The sequence below is a fragment of the Macaca nemestrina genome, chromosome 19 (genome assembly GCF_043159975.1).
Source record: "Macaca nemestrina isolate mMacNem1 chromosome 19, mMacNem.hap1, whole genome shotgun sequence".
Lineage (NCBI taxonomy): Eukaryota > Metazoa > Chordata > Mammalia > Primates > Cercopithecidae > Macaca > Macaca nemestrina.
This window is the reverse complement of record NC_092143.1, coordinates 38121247-38137518: the sequence shown is the minus strand read 5'-3', so window position 1 is coordinate 38137518 and position 16272 is coordinate 38121247. Positions and strand designations below refer to the sequence as shown.

At 36.2% G+C, this 16272-nt stretch overlaps 1 protein-coding gene and 1 long non-coding RNA gene across 13 annotated transcripts in view; one reads left to right on the top strand and one right to left on the bottom strand.

Moving 5' to 3' along the window:
• Positions 1–16272, bottom strand: part of LOC105489422 (uncharacterized) — a 96156-nt gene that overhangs the window by 40335 nt on the left and 39549 nt on the right. The window lies entirely within an intron of this gene.
• Positions 1–16272, top strand: part of LOC105489423 (DCC netrin 1 receptor) — a 1213781-nt gene that overhangs the window by 1191588 nt on the left and 5921 nt on the right. For all 12 annotated transcript variants that reach the window (XR_011616876.1, XR_011616875.1, XM_071085315.1 and 9 more), the window contains exon 28: positions 7309–7451. Coding sequence is in view for 10 of the 12 variants with exons in the window: in XM_071085315.1 (XP_070941416.1) it covers positions 7309–7451 (143 nt within the window). In the remaining 2 variants the exon portion in view is untranslated. The remainder of the gene's footprint in view (positions 1–7308; positions 7452–16272) is intronic.

The window sequence follows — 16272 nt, the reverse complement described above, 5'->3', positions numbered from 1 at the left end:
TTTCTCAGATCCCCGGTACCGATCTTCTTCTCACTAGCTCCCACCCAGCCTTGAGCACTTCCCTCTCCCAAAATGAGGTAGGTTTTTTTTTTTTTAATCACATTTTGAAAATCAATTTTCATATTTGGGAGAGATCCCAGAGGACCCTGACTCCAAAATTGAAATTATATTAACAGCTAGGAGCCATGAAAGAGATTCTTTTAATTTTTCTTTTTCTTTTGATACATGTTTCTGATAGAGCTCATAGAAGTTTTATGAAAAGCATTCATATTTAGGCCAATTGTCAATGTTAAGTGTTGTTCTCCAAAGTGAATAAATAAATATGAAGCTTTCCCTATAGCTACAATCTAGATCTGCCAACATAGAAAAAGCCATCAAAAATTCTATCATTTCTTAACATTAAAGAACAGCACTTTGATATCCTGAAGTAATGTGTTTTCTGTGTGTGTGTGTGTTTTTTTTTTTTTTTCTAATTGCCATAATTTCCATTAGTTCTTTGGTAGGATGGTGGCTCTCTTCTAGTGAGTCAGAACACTGCCAGGCACATCAAAGGCTCTCATGCCTCAAGGCAGTCCATTATCAAGAAGGAGTCACCAAGAATTGGTGAGGCCAGGGATGCATAAACAAAGTGGGCTTTAAACCTGGCTTCTGAAAGCAGTGTAAAAACAAAAATCAGTTAGTCTCCCAGGAAGTGTGGCAATGCCCCATTTCAATGTCAAAGTAATTGAAATCTAAGAAGGCTTAATACGGAGGATTAGGACAAATGGTCTCCCAACAGTAGCAGTCAGTCCATTGGCAGGTGAGAGGCTGCAATATGGTGTCAAGTATCCTGTTTGGAATGGACCAAGCTCCAGGCCTCACTCACTAATCCACATGCCTGATGACTATATTGCTTTTTCATTTCAACCATATTTCAACCATTTCAATCAGTCCATACCAGGAAACTGATTATTATATAAAATATTCATTTGGTTTCAATGGTGTAGAAGATGGATTGAGAATTTAGACTGGGAAGGTGACTGATCAGGTCTCAAGCAGAAGGTGAAAAGATTAAAGTTATGTCTCATAGCCCTATGAAAGAACAGGGATGCAGACCAGAAAATCAAGAAAGAAGTCATTTATGCTTGGTGAGCTATGAGTACTTAAGGAAAAAGCACTGCTTGGTGAGCTTGTAGGGACCCAGGTTTCACCAGTGCACAGGCTTGAAATATTGAACACCGAATCTACACAAATACAAATATCATATAGAGATGGAGTTATGCACAACCAAGAACATGGTGTCTGCCTTCCAACAAAGGATGTTTTCATGGAAATCTTGGTTTTAAAACATTTATTCTCCTTTACTAAAGGGCAGTTTTGAGACCACAGTTGCCTAATTAGTTGTTAATAAATCTCTCCTGGGAAATTTCCCTTATACTCTTTTCTTTAATTGTCCTTTCAGGGAAAGGAAAGAAAAATATTTAAGGCCCTAGAGTGTCCCAGTCAAATCCTGCTGACAATGAACTCTGGGAGGCTGTTTAAATTCTTTGCCTCTACTAGAATTTTGAAATTAACTCTACCTTGATCTCCAGGGACCTCAGTATTCTCCCCAACGAAATAAAAGGAAGGTCATTTGATGAGCTCCAGGAACCCTTGAGGTTCTGGCATTCTAAATTTCTGTGATTCTGTGAATAGTACTTGAGAAAAGGTAATCATCTGAGGTTTAAACACTCCGTGTGGTCTTTGAGTCGAGATAGTGTCTTCGATTCCTTTTGTGATGCTCATCGTGTCTTATATATTTGTTCAACACTCAGTACATTTGGAATGTATAACTCTTGCCTGGGCACTAGAGAAAATCAATTATTATAATGAACTTTCTAATGAGTTTGATTGATGGTACTTTTTAGTCATGTCCATGTCCTTTTGTAACAATAGGAGTGTGGCTGATGCAGTATGATACACATAGGGCAATACACCTAAGTGTTTGGAATTCTGGAAAGAAAATACACCATAAGAACATTTCCATCATGATAACCGTAGGCTATGCCTAGGAATTCATTTCTCTTCATGTCAAACTGACAAAAAATTTGTGATGAAGTACATGTTATGGAATTATGTACAACAGTCTGGTATATTCTAAAAGAATCTTTACTTTTATGTTTCTTAGAACAGAACATGCACTGGCCCTACTTGAATTTTCTGCATAATAAGCTATGCCAATGCCTTTCACTTTTTATTGTAGATACCTACGTTAGAGTGAATTGATTTTCAAAATATGTTAAACATGCATTGCATGAGTTTAATTGCATGTTAGATTATAAATTTTCAGAAGTAGCTGAGTTTCTTGAACATGTTTTTAAAACGAAAAATTTAAAATAAAATAAATAGGTTTTATGATTAAGGGAGTCTAGGTCAAAAATAAGTAAAAGATACGTGAAAAAAATATGTACAGACAAATGTTCATTTTTAAGATGCAGTTGTTGTGTTAAACATGGGAAGGGATAAGAGCTAGCTTCTGGAAGGTACTAAGAGGAACAGCTTTGTAACAATAAAGCTATTAGAAATTCAGGTTTAATCAGAACATTGCAAGCATTCTTGAAGGGCATACAAACATAATTCAGGCAACACAATTCAAAGTACGTGGTTGGGAGATACCTTCTCAAGGTTTATGCCTCTTTTTAAAGCTTTTAAACTTTGTGAATTCTTTTTTAAACTTTATGCCTTCACTTAAATAATAACCTAAAATATCAACATGAAATTCACATGCTGGGTTATCTGGAAGACGATTTGATAGGAACTCCCTGCCAAGGATTTTAGTGGCTGACTTCCTGTTTGGGTTTACAATTAACACGGCATCAGGAACACCATGGTTATAGTCAGAAGTCTAAAAAAAAAAAAAAAAAAAAAAAAATGGTGTGTGGGTGTGTGAGTTGAGGTAAACCATTCACATCCAGTGAAGACCACCTGACATTACAGTCCCTGTATGAATGAGGTCATGCCTATTGTTGAGTTAGAAAATCTTCACAGAATTAGAAAAAACTACTTTAAATTTCATATGGAACCAAAAAACCCCTACAGCCAAGACAATCCTAAGCAAAAAGAACAAAGCTGAAAACGTCATGCTACCTGACTTCAAACTATATACTACAAGGCTACAGTCACCAAATCAGCATGGTACTGGTACCAAAACAGAGATATAGACCAATGGAACAGAACAGTGGCCTCAGAAATACCACCACACACCTACAACCATCTGATCTTTGACAAACCTGACAAAAACAAGAAATGAGGAAAAGATTTCCTATTTAATAAACGGCGTTGGGAAAACTGGCTAGCCATATGCAGAAAACTGAAACCTGAACCCTCCTTACACCTTATACAAAAATTAACTCAAGATGGATTAAAGACTTAAATGTAAGATCTAAAACCATACAAACCCTAGAAGAAAACATAGGCAATACCATTCAGGACACAGGCTTGGGCAAAGACTTCATGACTAAAACACCAAAAGCAATAGCAACGAAAGCCAAAATTGACAAATGGGATCTAATTAAACTAAAGAGCTTCTTCATGGCAAAAGAAACTATCATCAGAATAAACACGCAACATACAGAATGGGAGAAAATGTTTGCAATCTATCCATCTGACAAAGCATAATATCCAGAATCTACAAAGAACTTAAACAAATTTACATGAAGAAAACACAAAACCCCTTCAAAAAGTGGGCAAAAGATATGAACAGGCACTTCTCAAAAGGAGACATTTATGCATCCAACAAATGTGAAAAAAAGCTCATCATCACTGGTCATTAGAGAAATACAAATCAAAACCACCACGAGATACCATCTCACACCAGTTAGAATGGTGATCATTAAAAAGTCAGGAAACAACAAATCCTGGAGAGGATGTGAAGAAATAGGAATGCTTTTACACTGTTGGTGGGAGCGTAAATTAGTTCAACCATTGTGGAAGACAGTGTGGTGATTCTTCAAGGATCTAGAATTAGAAATAACATTTGACCCAGCAATCCCATTATTGGGTATATATTCAACGGATTATAAATCATTCTACTATAAAGACATAAGCACACATATGTTTATTGTGGCACTATTCACAATAGCAAAGACTTGGAACCAACCCAAATGTCCATCAATGACAGACTGGATAAAGAAAATGTGGCACATATATACCATGGAATACTATGCAGCCATAAAAAATGATGAGTTCATGTCCTTTGCAGGGACATGGATGACGCTGGAAACCATCATTCTCAGCAAGCTAACACAAGAACAGAAAATCAAACACCGCATGTTCTCACTCATAAATGGGAGTTGAACAATGAGAACACATGGACATAGGGAGGAGAACATTGCACACTGGGCCTGTCGGGGGCAGGGGGTTAGGAGAGGGATAGCATTAGGACAGCTATCTAATATAGATGATGGGTTGATGGGTGCAACAAACCACCATGGCACATGTATACCTATGTAACAAACCTGTACATTCTGCACATGTACTCCAGAACTTAAAATATAATTTAGAAAAAGGGGGAGGCAGGATAAAAGTATTAAATTTATATTAGTAAAGAAATAGTAAAATTATGATTATCAGAGGCTGTGAGGTGAGAGGATTGAGGAGATGTTGGACAAATGGTACAAAATTTCAGTTAGAAAGGAGGAATAAGTTCAAGAGATTCATTGTATATTGTGGTGATTAGAGTTAGTAACTATATATTGTATACTTAGAAATTGCTAAGATTTGATTGAAAGTGTTCTCAACACAAAATATAAGTATGTGAGGTAATGCATATGTTAAATAGCTTGATTTAGCCATTCCATAATGTATACACATGTATCAAAACATTATGTTTTACACCATAAAAATATACTATTTTTCCTTGTTGATTAAAAATAAAGAAAACAAGTTGTTGAATAAATGAAAAAAAGAAGGAAAATGTTCATAATGAAAACTGGGCATATATGACAAACCCAAAATGATTGTAACATAGCAACAGTATCATATGGCAATTTTGTTTTAGCCCAACAATCTCATTTATCATATTAAATTAATGATTATAATCCAAATTGTACTTTTTCATAGGGCCTTTCTGTTTAACTTTAAAGGTGTTTTTGTTTTATAGCATAGCATAAGAACTATAAGGTATGATGCTTACAGCAAATTTTATGTTTGTATATATTTTAAAAATATTGGAATACAGTATTTTAAGTCAATGCTGGAGTTGATTATTTTGCTTTTCCCTTTAAATTACAAGTCGGTTATGAGAAACAACGACAAAAAAAGGAGTTTTTATCCCCAGATTCATAGTCCTTGAACTAGATTTCATGTTCATTTATATTGCTTCCTCAAAAAGCCCATGTCAATTGGATGGGCTAGGTCAACAAGCTTCATCAACAAACTTCAAATGATCATCCTTCATTTGCTCCATGGAGTTAGACAGATGTTGGTGCGAACTCTTATACTGCCTGCCCATTTCTAAATGTGCGAACTTAGGCAAGTTTTTTACTTTTTCTTTATTTTGGCACCCCCATGTGTGAACCGAGAATACAAATACTTAGCAGAATTGTTTTGAAAATGTTAATATATGATATTATAATAAAATGATTAGTATTAAAAATAGCCCTCATTCGATAACTATAATTGGCACCAAATGAGCTTCCTTGACATTTCACAGGCTCTGTACTGTGATGAACCACAGTCCAGAGCTCCCAGGCAACTTTTCACGGCGTGAATAGCCCTCTTTGAAAAAGTTACTAAGTATCAGCCACTTTAAATACATAATCTCATTTAATCCTAACAAATTGCTAGTATCATTCCTATTTTACAGATGAAAAACAGGCCAAGACAGGTTTACTTGACAAGAAATTGCACAGATCTGAATGCAGAGTGGACTTGCTGTGATATCCCAAATTCTCCCTCACCATGTTATTTTGTCCAAAATGAAACTAAAATACTTGGCATAGATCTACACTTTTGTAGGCACTCAGAAGTATCATTTCCACTCTTAAGAAAACAATTCATGTTTCATTTCGCTTCTCATCAGATGTAACACACACAGAATATCACCCTCTTATGTTATCATAAGATTTATATCACTCGAATTGCAGACTTTTGTTCCCTAAAGTTCAAGAGTGAAAAGTATGAATATGAAGAAATTTCATGTCAGGTCATGGTATGGGAAAAGATGCTTATGTCAAGATTTATCATTTCTAGTGACCAGCACCTAGCAGATTGCTAGTTTATTAGATTTATTTATTATTTTCATTGTTTCCTTCCCAATGAACAGATGACTCCTATTTATCTGATTGTAGAGTAACCTCTGAGCTTCATTAGCTAGAATTTTGTTTTCTAAAGTGTAGTCCAAACAACTTTTTCTTGGCACAATATAGGACTCCATTAGAACCATCAAGACTAAAATGTCATCTCTCTTGATAGAAGAGAACTGGGGCCACTGCCTTTTCATGGCTTTCTGTAATGCCTTTTCTGCTGACCTCTTGGTTACAATGCTAAGAAAGACACAACCCTTAGTTATGTGAGATGTACTAGCTGATTCAATAAGCCTTTATAAAAGCTTTATTTTTGGCTATAGGTACGAGGTTGTATTAGTGCTACAAGCTAAGCAGAATTTATAAAGCAAATTTCAGTTCCCTCCAAAAAGGCAGCTCTTATGTATAATAGACAGAAATATCATCTATTAGATACTCAGCAGTGCCTCAAATGATTTTCATGAGCAATGGAATGTCTTTTATTGACAAAAGCCATACAGATTAGAACAGAATTACATCTTTTTTGTTCCAAAATAGAATTAAAAATGATAGTCTGTCAGGTTAGCCATGATGGATTTTATTTTATTCTAACGTCTTATGCTCATTTGTAGACTAGATCAATCCGCTCTTCTAACTCCACAAATCTTCCTTCGTTCTGCTATGCAGCTTAGGGCTTATTTAGGTGGTTTAGCACAGGGCTTTTCGGCCCTAAGCAGAGACTGGCACCAAATAAGCTTGCCTGACACTTTATGAGGTGTGATGAACAGTCCAGAGCTCCAAGGTAACTTTTCACAGCATGATTTGGAATCTACTTGCAATTACATGTGGCTAGTGAAGCTGCATCTGGAGAAGCCTAATCAGAATTTGTCTTCCATTTAGCAGAAATAAAATGAGCCCACTCTTTGTGTCAGAATTCATCTTTACACTATAGAATGAGCAATAACCTAAAATCAATGCCAATCTCCTGGATATGGTGTATATACTTGAGAACGTGTTCTGCAGAATGTTTTCTACATTACTTTCATCACTGTGTTTTCTATTTCAGGGCCCACTCTTCCTAAGACCCATGTGAAAACAGCCTCCCTTGGGTTGGCTGGAAAAGCAAGATCCCCTTTGCTTCCTGTGTCTGTGCCAACAGCCCCTGAAGTGTCTGAGGAGAGCCACAAACCAACAGAGGATTCAGTCAATGTAAGGATATCTTTAAAATTCATGCTTCATCAAGGGACAGATTGACTGGAGCTGTGTAATAGGATCTAAACCAATGAGTACTGTCCATTCACCCCAGGCCACCCCAGGGCATTGTTGTTCTTATTGTTGTTTGTCCTTCTGTTTTCCTGCACTTAAATATGAAGAGGAAATAAAAGCTATGAAAAAAAAATATGTCAGAGACATTGTTATGTAAAAATTTGATTCCTAAGGACAGTCTTAGAAATACGACCAGATAGCTACATAATGTGTGGTTTTACACCCATATATATATAATATATATACATATACACATGGATATGTATGTGTGTGTGTTTCTTTTCAATAGGAAGAAATACCTTACCATTCTTGGAAATAAATAAGACTATATAACTCTCCTTCTTCTTCTTCTTCTTCTTCTTCTTCTTCTTCTTCTTCTTCTTCTTCTTCTTCTTCTTCTTCTTCTTCTTCAGAGACTGCCATGTTCCCCAGGCTGGAGTGTAGTGGCTATTCACAGGCACAATCGTAGTGCACTACAGCCCTGAACTTCTTAGCTCGAGCAGTTCTCCTGCCTCAATTTCCCAAATAGCTAAGACTACAGGTGCACATTGCTATACCAACTTATACAGTTATTCTCTAGAACTAAAAAATATGGTGACAAAAAACTATATTATGAGGGTTTTTTTGAAATTGTATATGTTACTTCTGAGTTCATAAAATACCCAAAAGTATAGATTTGTGAAGAAGAAAATATAAAATAAAAAATTGAAGGAGTTTAAGTAATACCAAAAGGAAATGACATATTTAGAAAATAAGAAGGGAAAGTTTATTGAAAGACAGAAAAAGTTTTACTGAGGAAACAAGCTAAAAAGGGTTCCAGTTAGAAAACTCAGAAGGAACATCAATGGAGAAGGGGAAAAAAATCAGAATTTTAAGAAAAAACATTTATCCCAAAAATGCACTATAAAGGAAATTCAAAAAGATGTTGCCTAAAGGCAACTATTTATAGTACACTTTAGTTGTTTCTGAATATAATTCAGAGAAAACATTTAAAAGAAGCCTAAGGAATTAACATATCAGATATCTTGAAAAATCAGGGCACTAGAAGAGAAAAAAGATGAAAAGAGCAGACTAAAATTCTATTGTGTTATTACATTTGGATCTTTTTTAAGCATAAATTATGAAATGAGAATAATCTGCCACCCTTCCAACTAGCTTCTGTTTTTTTCATGCATAAATGTAGTCTTCTGCAAAATTTGCAAATAATATATTGAAAAATAAATGTATAACAATATCAAGGAATAAGTAGGTCACATTTAATCAGTCCTCTGTAAGCAATGCAACTACCAGGTTTTTAATAAAATTATACTTTCTTTTGATAGCTGGTTGTTGTTAAAAACAAAGAATCATTTGAGTGAAGAACAATACATTTTTCTTGACTTAATTTTTTTCAAGACTACAAACAATAAAATATTTTAACTACATAGAGACCAAGGAAGCTGACTATGTGGATATGTCTGTGAATGTTTTGGCAGATGAGTGTTATATACTTAACATACTTTTCAAAGATTCAAATTTGTAAGACTCCAATGTACTTTTGTCAGAATATAGCTGTTTACTTCAATATCTGTTTAGGATCAAGGTTTGTGGCCACATCTCAAATAAAATCAAACTTCTAAGTTTACATGAAGTATCTCATCTCGTAAGGAATAATGTCAGGTAGGCCCATTTTTACATTAAAGGTTGACTCTAAAGAATGGCAGCCAAAGTTATACTATTAAAAGCAGTAAGAAACACATATTAAAGGAAATACAGAAACAGGGCAAATAATCTAGACCAGCATTTGCCTATGAAAATATAATGTGTAATTTTAAATTGACTAGAAGTTACATTAAAAGATGCAAAAATAAACAGATGAAGTTAATACCTTTTATCTAACCCAGTATTTCCAAAATATTATGATCTCAACATGCAATAAATATTTAAAATTGTCAGTAATATATTTTACTTTTTTTGCACTAACTGTTCCAAAACTGGTGCATATTTTTTCATGTAAAAGACATTTCAATTTAGGCACATTTTAAGAATATAATAGTTACATGTAGCTGGTGGTTGCTGTATTGTACAATGACATCTAGACACTTTGAGAACAACAACCAGACAAGGAAAACAACATTTTGGAAATGAGTTACCTAGTAATCCCCTTACTTCAACTTCTCTCATACATATATACACAAACACACAGACACACAGAGACACACACCCCTATATGTAGTATGTATATAAACAGGCTTTTAGCCAAATTGGAAACTTTTCAGTCCCCTATTAAGCCCTGAAGACTGGGTAATGTATGCCCAAATCATTCACAGACATGCTGAGATTTCTATAGGAAGCTCATACATTAATACGATACATTTTGAGCTGCTTTTTCAGTGGCTGGAGTAGCTTTGTGCCTACCTCCCACCCATGCAAATTCTATCAATGCTCTCTTGAGATCAAGGATGTTTGTTTGGCAAGATTAGATATACATCTCTGACCATGGTACAGAGGAATGTGTTTTGGCCTATGCAGAGCTAGAAATCATGGCTCAGGCCTGATTGGTTCAATCATTTAATCAATGGAATGTGCTAGCCAAGAATAATAAGTAGAACATCTGTATAAGTCAAAACAAATAATATGTTCAAGAAAGGAAAAAAAGAAAACTAACATTTATTGAACACTTACCACTGGGCAGCTGGTAAGTGCCTCTGACTTGTTGAATCCTCCTAACTCCTCAAAAGGCAAACTTGTTGTTCTTATTTCACAAGTAAGGAGACAAATTCAAATAAAATGTGCAAGTATATAAAAGGACTGGGGTTCAGATCAGTGTCATATCTTGTTTCCCCATCTGGCTAACTGTCAAAACTACCTGGGAATTTTTCCTTTAATAAGGATGTCTAGGTTCTTCCCATACCTTCTGAAGCAGAATTCCTAAGCCTAGTGACCTGGTATTTGTGATAACTAATAAATCTATTACTTATTGACATGATAACAGTGACTTGCAGTGAGTGATTTTACAGAGTGAATTAGTCACAGTTCACTAGGCATTCTGCAGTTCAACCTCTTCTTTTATCCACCATTCAAATTGTCCCAAAAAGGATTGACTCTGATTTGGGGCATGAATTTTGTTTCCACACACAAACTAAAGTCATAATCCCCAGAAGTTTCACTGGTCAAGGCAAAGCCCATTGAGTTCTCACATACAAAAAAAAAAAAAAAAGTATCTATATCATGATACAGAGAAAAAATATTCTGTTCATATCTTTTTTTATTATTATTATTTCTAACACCATTGGAAGGTATTAATAAGATAACAATGCATTTTAAGTAATATTGATATATTTGAAACATCTCTTATTTACCATGTAGTTATTTTTATAAATACATTCATCATGGCTTATATAAATATAACTCAATAAAAATAACACTTCTAATGATTGGCATATATTTTTAACTTCAAATTACATGGTGGAAGCACATTCATTCTTCATTCTTTTTTTTTCTTTTTTTTATTATTATACTTTAAGTTCTAGAGTACATGTGCATAATGTGCAGGTTTGTTACATATGTATACTTGTGCCATGTTGGTGTGCTGCACCCATCAACTCATCAGCACCCATCAACTCGTCATTTACATCAGGTTTAACTCCCAGTGCAATCCCTCCCCACTCCCCCATCCCCATGATAGGCCCTGGTGTGTGATGTTCCCCTTCCCGAGTCCAAGCGATCTCATTGTTCAGTTCCCACCTATGAGTGAGAACATACGGTGTTTGGTTTCCTGTTCTTGCGATAGTTTGCTGAGAATGATGGTTTCCAGCTGCATCCATGTCCCTACAAAGGACACAAACTCATCCTTGTTTATGGCTGCATAGTATTCCATGGTGTATATGTGCCACATTTTCTTAATCCAGTCTGTCACTGATGGACATTTGGGTTGATTCCAAGTCTTTGCTATTGTGAATAGTGCCGCAATAAACATACATGTGCATGTGTCTTTATAGCACCATGATTTATAATCCTTTGGGTATATACCCAGTAATGGGATGGCTGGGTCATATGGTACTTCTAGTTCTAGATCCTTGAGGAATCACCATACTGTTTTCCATAATGGTTGAACTAGTTTACAATCCCACCAACAGTGTAAAAGTGTTCCTGTTTCTCCACATCCTCTCCAGTACCTGTTGTTTCCTGACTTTTTAATGATTGCCCTTCTAACTGGTGTGAGATGGTATCTCATTGTGGTTTTGATTTGCATTTCTCTGATGGCCAGTGATGATGAGCATTTTTTCATGTGTCTATTGGCTGTATGAATATCTTCTTTTGAGAAATGTCTGTTCATATCCTTTGCCCACTTTTTGATGGGATTGGTTGTTTTTTTCTTGTAAATTTCTTTGAGTTCTTTGTAGGTTCTGGATATTAGCTCTTTGTCAGATGAGTAGATTGCAAAAATTTTCTCCCATTCTGTAGGTTGCCTGTTCACTCTGATGGTAGTTTCTTTTGCTGTGCAGAAGCTCTTTAGTTTAATTAGATCCCATTTGTCAATTTTGGCTTTTGTTGCCGTTGCTTTTGGTGTATTAGACATGAAGTCCTTGCCCATGCCTATGTCCTGAATGGTATTACCTAGGTTTTCTTCTAGGGTTTTTATGGTATTAGGTCTAACATTTAAGTCTCTAATCCACCTTGAATTAATTTTCGTATAAGGAGTAAGGAAAGAATCCAGTTTCAGCTTTCTACTTATGGCTAGCCAATTTTCCCAGCACCATTTATTAAATAGGGAATCCTTTCCCCATTTCTTGTTTTTGTCAGGTTTGTCAAAGATCAGATGGCTGTAGATGTGTGGTATTATTTCTGAGGACTCTGTTCTGTTCCCTTGGTCTCTATCTCTGTTTTAGTACCAGTGCCATGTTGTTTTGGTTACTGTAGCCTTGTAGTATAGTTTGAAGTCAGGTAGCATGATGCCTCCAGCTTTGTTCTTTTGACTTAGGATTGTCTTGGCAATGCGGGCTCTTTTTTGGTTCCATATGAACCTTAAAGCAGTTTTTTCCAATTCTGTGAAGAAACTCATTGGTAGCTTGATGGGGATGGCATTGAATCTATAAATTACCCTGGGCAGTATGGCCATTTCCACGATATTGATTCTTCCTATCCATGATCATGGTATGTTCTTCCATTTGTTTGTGTCTTTTATTTCACTGAGCAGTGGTTTGTAGTTCTCCTTGAAAAGGTCCTTTACATCCCTTGTAAGTTGGATTCCTAGGTATTTTATTCTCTTTGAAGCAATTGTGAATGGAAGTTCATTCATGATTTGGCTCTCTGTTTGTCTGTTACTGGTGTATAAGAATGCTTGGGATTTTTGCACATTAATTTTGTATACTGAGACTTTGCTGAAGTTTCTTATCAGCTTAAGGAGATTTTGGGCTGAGACCTTGGGGTTTTCTAAATACACAATCATGTCATCTGCAAATAGGGACAATTTGACTTCTTCTTTTCCTAACTGAATACCCTTGATTTCCTTCTCTTGCCTGATTGCCCTAGCCAGGACTTCCAACCCTATGTTGAATAGGAGTGGTGAGAGAGGGCATCCCTGTCTTGTGCCAGTTTTCAAAGGGAATTTTTCCAGTTTTTGCCCATTCAGTATGATATTGGCTGTGGGTTTGTCATAAATAGCTCTTATGATTTTGAGATATGTTCCATCAATACCGGATTTATTGAGCGTTTTTAGGATGAAGGGCTGTTGAATTTTGTCAAAAGCCTTTTCTGCATCTATTGAGATAATCATGTGGTTTTTGTCTTTGGTTCTGTTTATATGCTGGATTACGTTTATTTATTTGCGTATGTTGAACCAGCCTTGCATCTCAGGGATGAAGCCCACTTGATCATGGTGGATAAGCTTTGTGATGTGCAGCTGGATCCGGTTTGCCAGTATTTTATTGAGGATTTTTGCATCGATGTTCGTCAGGAATATTGGTCTAAAATTCTCTTTTTTTGTTGTGTCTCTGCCAGCCTTTGGTATCAGGATGATGTTGGTCTCATAAAATGAGTTAGGGAGGATTCCCTCTTTTTCTATTGATTGGCATAGTTTCAGAAGGAACGGTACTAGCTCCTCCTTGTACCTCTGGTAGAATTCAGCTGTGAATCCATCTGGTCCTGGACTTTTTTTGATTGGTAGGCTATTAATTATTGCCTCAATTTCAGAGCCTGCTATTGGTCTATTCAGGGATTCAGCTTCTTTCTGGTTTAGTCTTAGGAGAGTGTAAGTGTCCAGAATATTATCAATTTCTTCTAGATTTTCTAGTTTATTTGTGTAGAGGTGTTTATAGTATTCTCTGATGGTAGTTTGTATTTCTGTGGGGTCGGTGGTGATATCACCTTTATCATTTTTTATTGCGTCTATTTCATTCTTCTCTTTTTTCTTCTTTATTAGTCTTGCTAGCAGTCTATCAATTTTGTTGATCTTTTCCAAAAACCAACTCCTGGATTCATTGATTTTTTGGAGGGTTTTTTGTGTCTCTATCTCCTTCAGTTCGGCTCTGATCTTAGTTATTTCTTGCCTTCTGCTAGCTTTTGAATGTGTTTGCTCTTGCTTCTCTAGTTCTTTTAATGGTGATGTTAGAGTGTCAATTTTAGATCTTTCCAGCTTTCTCTTGTGGGCATTTAGTTCTCTAAATTTCCCTCTAATGACTGCTTTAAGTGTGTCCCAGAGATACTGGTATGTTGTATGTTTGTTCTCATTGGTTTCAAAGAACATCTTTATTTCTGCCTTCATTTTGTTATGTACGCAGTAGTCATTCAGGAGCAGGTTATTCAGTTTCCATGTAATTGAGTGGTTTTGATTGAGTTTCTTAGTCCTGAGTTCTAGTTTGATTGCACTGTGTTCTGAGAGACAGTTTGTTATAATTTCTGTTCTTGTACATTCGCTGAGGATGCTTTACTTCCAATTATGTGGTCAATTTTGGAATAAGTGTGATGTGGTGCTGAGAAGAATGTATATTCTGTTGATTTGAGGTGGAGAGTTCTGTAGATGTCTATTAGGTCTGCTTGCTGCAGAGCTGAGTTCAATTACTGCCTAGCCTTGTTAATTTTCTGTCTCATTGATCTGTCTAATGTTGACAGTGGGGTGTTGAAGTCTCCCATTATTATTGTATGGGAGTCTAAGTCTCTTTGTAAGTCTCTAAGGACTTGCTTTATGAATTTGGGTGCTCCTGTATTGGGTGCATATATATTTAGGATAGTTAGCTCTTCCTGTTGAATTGATCCCTTTACCATTATGTAATGGCCTTCTTTGTCTCTTTTGATTTTTGATGGTTTAAAGTCTGTTTTATCAGAGACTAGTATTGCAACCCTGCTTTATTTTGTTCTCCATTTGCTTGGTAGATCTTCCTCTATCCCTTTATTTTGAACCTATGTATGTCTCTGCATGTGAGATGGGTCTCCTGAATACAGCAAACTGATTAGTCTTGACTCTTTATCCAGTTTGCCAGTCTGTGTCTTTTAATTGGAGCATTTAGTCCATTTCCATTTAAGGTTAATATTGTTATGTGTGAACTTGATCCTGCCATTATGATATTAACTGGTTATTTTGCTCGTTAGTTGATGCAGTTTCTTCCTAGCCTCGATGGTCTTTACATTTTGGTATGTTTTTGCAATGGTTAGTACCGGTTGTTCCTTTCCATGTTTAGTGCTTCTCTCAGGGTCCCTTGTAAGGCAGGCCTGGTGGTGACAAAATCTCTAAGCATTTGCTTATCTGTAAAGGATTTTATTTCTCCTTCACTTATGAAACTTAGTTTGGCTGGATATGAAATTCTGGGTTGAAAATTCTTTTCTTTAAGAATGTTGAATATTGGCCCCCACTCTCTTCTGGCTTGTAGAGTTTCTGCTGAGAGATCTGCTGTTAGTCTGGTGGGCTTCCCTTTGTGGGTAACCCGACCTTTCTCTCTGGCTGCCCTTAAGATTTTTTCCTTAATTTCAACTTTGGTGAATCTGGCAATTATGTGTCTTGGAGTTGCTCTTCTCGAGGAGTATCTTTGTGGTGTTCTCTGTATTTCCTGAATTTGAATGTTGGCCTGCCCTACTAGGTTGGGGAAGTTCTCCTGGATGATATCCTGAAGAGTGTTTTCCAACTTGGTTCCATTTTCCCCCTCACTTTCAGGCACCCTAATCAGACGTAGATTTGGTGTTTTTACATAATCCCATACTTCTTGCAGGCTTTATTCATTTCTTTTTCTTCTTTTTTCTTTAGATTTCTCTTCTCGCTTCATTTCATTCATTTGATCTTCAATCGCTGATACTCTTTCTTCCAGTTGATCGAGTCGGTTACTGAAGCTTGTGCATTTGTCACGTATTTCTCGTGTCATGGTTTTCATCTCTGTCAGTTCGTTTATGGCCTTCTCTGCATTAATTATTCTAGTTATCAATTCTTCCACTCTTTTTTCAAGATTTTTAGTTTCTTTGCGCTGGCTATGTAATTCCTCCTTTAGCTCTGAGAAGTTTGATGGACTGAAGCCTTCTTCTCTGATCTCATCAAAATCATTCTCTGTCCAGCTTTGATCCATTGCTGGCGATGAGCTGCATTCCTTTGCAGGGGAGATTCGCTCTTATTTTTTGAATTTCCAGCTTTTCTGCCCTGCTTTTCCCCCATCTTTGTGGTTTTATCTGCCTCTGGTCTTTGATGATGGTGATGTACTGATGGGGTTTTGGTGTGGGTGTCCTTCCTGTTTGTTAGTTTTCCTTCTATCAATCAGGACCCTCAGCTGTAGGTCTGTTGGAGATTGCTTGATGTCCACTG